The sequence below is a fragment of the Leuciscus leuciscus genome (genome assembly GCF_965113295.1).
Source record: "Leuciscus leuciscus genome assembly, chromosome: 15".
NCBI lineage: Eukaryota > Metazoa > Chordata > Actinopteri > Cypriniformes > Leuciscidae > Leuciscus > Leuciscus leuciscus.
Window position 1 is genome coordinate 6,233,409 of NC_138739.1, and position 6,000 is coordinate 6,239,408.

General features: G+C 38.1%; 1 protein-coding gene across 1 annotated transcript in view; it reads right to left on the bottom strand.

The window, feature by feature from the left end:
• Positions 1-5,542, bottom strand: part of LOC309476239 (uncharacterized protein) — a 43,656-nt gene extending 38,114 nt beyond the window's left edge. The window contains exons 1-2 of the mRNA XM_082139509.1: positions 5,077-5,542; positions 4,576-4,878 (exon numbers count right to left, since the gene is read on the bottom strand). Of these exons, the coding sequence (XP_081995635.1) occupies positions 4,576-4,878; positions 5,077-5,320 (547 nt within the window). The 5' untranslated portion in view covers positions 5,321-5,542. The remainder of the gene's footprint in view (positions 1-4,575; positions 4,879-5,076) is intronic.
• Between the last annotated feature and the right edge of the window lie 458 nt (positions 5,543-6,000).

Sequence of the window (6,000 nt, forward strand, 5' to 3'; positions counted from 1 at the left end):
GCTCTGTGGGGGGTCCCGTCATATTTTGAAAAGTTTTGAGCAATGAGCATTAAATAAAATCATTAACTTTTTTTCTGTTAAAAATGTACAAAATGTATATATTAAGCGAGTTCATCATGAATCCATTTCCAATCCGTGTTTTTGTCTTATCCGGAACCACTATGGTACACCTATAATAAGTGTTTACATTGGGACTATTTAACACTGGTTCGGATCGCTGCCGCTGCGGAGTAGCCCAGTACCTGCGTGACTCGTCATAGACGCACACAGAGAGAGAAGTAGTTCCGGCTACAATGTTCTTCCGAAAGACGCATTATTCTGTTAATAAACGCAAGTTTACTATCGCTCGCTATAGCGCCAAAAGCGTAAAAAATAAAGCCTCACATTGATAATGCCTCACAAATAACATGCAAGTATTGAGGTCCCAGACAGCAGTCATTTAGTAGTAGCCTAGCATTTTTTTTTTTTTTTTTACCTACACACCAGTATGAATATTTTTTGTTATAGCATTTCAAATAGGGCCAATTTATAGGCTACTCCTACGTTTTTAAATTACAAAGGGCCTACTGATGTTTTTGTTATTGCATTTTCAATATTATAGGCTATTATTTGTGCATAAACATATCTGGTTATAGTAAACATACCGTTTGTTTGAAAACAACATATTTTGTCATCCTTGCTGCAAGCTTACAAGAGTGATAATATCATTAAATGTGAAGGGGGGCCCTAAAATATTTTCTTGGGGAAAAGGGGGTCTCAGACAAAAAAAGGTTGGGAACCACTGGCCTATATGATATAACTATATTCTTTGTGAAACAGAGCAAAAACAGACAATATTGTGTCTAAGATGTGATATTGTGTCTAAGACTGTTAACTTTTTGTTTGTTGAACTTTTACATAAAATCAGTATCACATTTACAATCATGCTGATGTTCAGGAAAAACAGCACTCTTCTTTCTCGTGTGATATTGCTTAACATGGTCTTACGACATAAGTGTAAAAAGATATGAAAAATCATCCACATTTTATCCTCATATCTTGATGTTTGGGGGAATTCACACTGCATTATAAGAGGCTACATCACGCAGTGAAAGCGTGCACTCTTAAATTGCACATGCAGGAGTTTATCGTACTTAGAGAAAAAAATCTTCCACAAACATTCAGCAGAAGCTGTTTATCCACCCAACAGATCTAACCACATTTCTGTAGATATAAAACTAAGACGAAAACCATTGCAGCATCCATTTTGATCCTGAAACCAGTGAATAACATTTATAATGTTTGCCTGCATTGTTACAACCAAAGTAATCAGCGAATAATAATGAGAAAACACAATAACCTATATAATTGTTCATTTGGAGAAATTTGCATTTGGTTACCAGAGAGATTGGTGTTTGGAAAATTGTATCTAGAAATACTTGTTTATAAAGAGATCTTTTTTTTTTTTTTTGCAGACATTACCACACTTTGGTATTTTAACAAATCTGACTCTTTTGAAACTAACACATGTTCCTTATCGATACGGTTCAGTCGTACTGCGTCATACATTCTGCCATAGGAACTCAGATTCCTATCCTGCTATCAAGCTGACTGATCGGCGCTCTGCAAGCAAGCGGATTGACAGCACTCTGCACTCGAGCTGATTCAGCTATCTCCCCTGTGGCCATCCGGCGTTTCTAAACGGGGACAAAAATACGACATGGCTGAATTTATGGAACCAGCTGAAGATCATTATGTGCCAAGTAAAATTTTTAGGGAAAGGGAGAACCCTTTGGACCATCTTAGTGCTGAAAAATTGTTGCAAGAATACCGATTTGATCGACAGATAGTTGGTGAGAAGTGCACCTACGCGTTGCGGCTACATGCCTGGGAAGGCATGTAGCCGCAACGCGTAGGTGCACTTCAGGGAAGGCATGTAGCCGCAACGCGTAGGTGCACTTCTCACCAATTTTTAAGCCAGGAATGAAATAAAGGCTTTTTAAACTTTTTTCACTAATATTCGAGTGCCTTGGAATTCTTGTCTTAAGGGGAAAACAAGTCCAGAAGAATCCCATTAGGGGAAAGTTTCAAAAACTGTTTCTGGGGATTCACTTTTTATTTTACCTGCCTTTTGTCTTCTGCATTCTCCTTGCATTCTCCTTCTCCTTACCCTTGTCTCCTGTTCTTCCCTCAGACTCGTCCCCCAGAAACAGTCCCACAGACCCAGACCCAAACCCCATCTCTTAATAATTAATAAAGGCTGGTTTCTAAAGTACTTCTTCCTGCCTCTATGTATTAATGCTCATGGGTAGCCTAAATGGGTTCCATTCAGACCTTAACATTAAGTATTTTACTGTTATGTGTCAACAAGATTCAACAAGACATGTTCACCTGGCTATACCCAATGTTTAGATCTGTTGTGGTATTTATGCAAATTAGCACATACATAATTAGATTATGCACCGTTTGTCCATCTTAACAAACAATTTCAAAAATCTTGGAATACATTTTTTGTTTGTCTTGATGTAAGTAATCAACTCAGTAATTTTCATGGTGATATCTAAAGGTTAAAATTTTTACCCCATTCACGTGAGAGAAAGAATGAATAGGCTATATTTGGGTCTTTTTCGAAACTTTCCCCTAATGGGATTCTTCGGGACTTTTTTTTCCTTACTCAGGACATATTGAGGATACAAAATCAGTTGAGTTTGCTTCTGTTGCAATTTGTTCAAGGTTGACCCCCATTTTGTCTTAAAATGACTGGACTAACAGGCAGATCAGGTGCAAACAGACCCCAGCCCTTACATCACCACTGGCTAGTCAGAGTCAGTGTGGTCAGACTTCAGGACCAGCAACAGGTCAGAGCATCTACCAGACACAGGCAGTCAATCACATACCCAATTCAGGAATTTAAGTTGAGATGATTTTGCCAGATTAAAAGGATAGTTCACCCAAAAATGAACACAAAAAAAATAATTATAAATTAAATAATTAGAATTAGAATTATTATAAATTATTATAAATTTTCAAGGACATGTCTGCTTGATGCCTGCTATATCTAATAAAAAAAAAATAAAAAAAATAAACGCAGCAGTTCATAACAGACACATGCGGTATCTTATATCCTTGGTGCTTCAGCTTTGTTTTCTGCAAATATTTTGGATGTTCAACACTTATAGACACAAACAGAGTGACCCAATTCTTTCCACAAGCTTTTCCACTGTGTGTGTGTGTGTGTGTACTGTGTACCCCCGAAAGTAGCAGTGGCCACCCCCTGGCCACCCCATGTATAAAACTCTAGTTCCGCCACTGGTAGGCTGCAACAAGGAGCTTCCAATGGCAAGTGACGAGTCCTACACAGTACGTTTTTTTTCTATTAATTATGTTTATGCTTCACATAGATGAATCTTACCTGTCCAGGAGAACATTAGCAACGTTGGCGTCTGTCTTCAAATTCTTCTCCGTTTTCAGCCGTCTCCATCTTTCAAAGGAATCTCCTATACAAATCCTTGTTTTATTTCGGACTTTGTCACGCCGTATTTCGGACTCATAACGAGGTCTTTTAGGTTTCGTAACGTTAGACATTTTTTATCCGACACGTTTGTAGCTGCAGCTGTGGTAACTAGAGCAGAGCTGGCAACCCGGATGCCGAAACACTACTGACTTCGTGATTGGTAGATAGGTGGAGGGTGGAGCATCAGGCCAAAACACAACATGACAACATCAACATCAGTTGAGGGCTGCAACTTCACTTTTAAATGACAATATCCTGGCCGGACTACTGTTGTCAGTGATATAAGTATTTGAAATGAACATGATTTCTTAATGTCTAGTGACATATCAGGGCCATTTTATGATTAATTGAAATACATTTCTTACATACGGTTCCTTTAAGGCTCCCCAGAACACAGCAAGGGATGAGAAGACGTTGTCCACTGCAGCGTGTGGATCATTATAAGTCTTGCTTGATGATAGGCTTCTTGCAGAAGGTTGACTGAAGGAAAAGTTTCTGAATGAATGACGCTCCACCTTATATAGTGTGGGAAGCCCGCCCATATTTCGGGTGTTACCGCCATGATTAAATACACTGTAAACCCGAACAGTACTACGTCACAGTTGCTCTAACCAGCGTTATCAGAAGAATCCATTCAACATTGGCAGACACTCGCAAGCGACCGGAGCAAACTTAATGGAACAACTTGTAAGTAAATCAAACATCTGTGAACATTTCTTATATGCTTTTTGATTGTTTGAATATCATGATGAAGACATGTTTCAATCATTGGCAAACACTGTTTTTACACAGAACAGTAAAGCTGTGCTTCCCCAGTGCTTTTGAATGCACATTTTGAATGCTATTGTAGAGTCACTGCTTAGAGTGTAATTTTAACGTCAAAGCAGGGCAATAATGTTAACGTCTTGAGACTCCCCTGCTTCACAGAATAATATTGATATGCTAAAGCCGCCTGCACGTTCAAAATGTGAGTATTCTGAACTTATCGGGTTTTAGTACTTGGAGGAAGGGGTTTTCCATAAGCGTTAGCAAACGCAATGCCGAAGTGAACCGAATTGAAAGAGAAATGAAATTTAACTCACCGTAGAAAGTGAGAATGAAAATCATCTTCATATAGTTGATGTCAAGTTCATAAACTCCAGAGTCTGTGGTTGTGGTGTTTGTGATGGTCAGAGATCCAGTTTGATTGTCCAGCTTCAGTCTGTCTCTGAATCTCCCATCAAGAACATCATCATATACAGTGATTCTGTCGGCCTGTTTATTGATTTCAGCTATTACAGGTCCATATTCAAAACTCCACTGAATCCGATCGTCATCCTTCATTTCAGTAAGATCATTGTGTAGAGTGACAAAATCTCCCTTATTTACTGATATTTCCTTCACTACTGTCTCACAAAACACACACAGAACAAACAGAAACAGTTTATTTTTTATTTTTTATATGGTTTACTAAAATAAATAGTTTGAAGTTTAAATTGGAAGTGAATATCATCAAACAACAAAAGCAAAATGGAGTTTGGAATAATAATTGTATTTCTGTGCTGATTAAAACATAAAACAGGTGAAATAAATGTTTAACTCACCAGAGACTGTGAGATCGAAACTCTTTCTTGCACTGTTGGTCAGTATTTTATAATATCCAGCATGTTTCATTGTGGTGTCTGTGATGGTCAGAGATCCAGTTTGATTGTCCAGCTTCAGTCTGTCTCTGAATCTCCCATCAAGAACATCATCATATACAGTGATTCTGTCGGCCCGTTTATTGATTTCGGCTATTAAAGTGATGCTATATCCAAACTTCCACTGGATCAGATCATCATCCATCATTTCAGTGTCAGAGTTTAGAGTGATTGAATCTCCCTCTTTCACTGACACTAGCCAAACACCATTAACTCCAATCACTCCTGAAAACAGAGTTTTTCACAGATTAAAGCTTTAAAATCACTTGATGTTGTTTTAATGAAGCTTCACTAAAATACATTTAATCATTTAACTGTGAAATTAATAATATTTTGCAACAGCACAAACCAGTAGCGGCTCCTGGCTGTAAATTTAGATAGGGCAGATTCCGGGTCTTAGTTTATGATAAACACTTTGTAAGCTTTATATCCTAATCACTGAACACATCAGAAACACACTTTTGGCAGAATTCTAATGTCCTTGTGTTATTCCGCCTGAGGGTGGCGCTCTAATGATGATTGACAGACTTTACACACAACAAACGCATAGAAATGCCATTATATAGTATTTATTGTGCCCGAATGTTGTTTTAGAAAATTGCAAGTTTTGTAGCCTAACTCCAGTGAGGAAAAATATGTAAACAGTCTAGGCTACACAAGACTCCGCAGTAAGTGCAAAATGTGTAAGTGACGTGTGCCAGGAAAAAACCTAAATAGCCAACAGACTGAAGACACACATGAACAGTGTGTGTTCAACCCATTTTTGAGCCACACAAGTGGAGCTCATTCTGAGAAAAAAAAAAAACATATCCCACAGCTGTACAATTT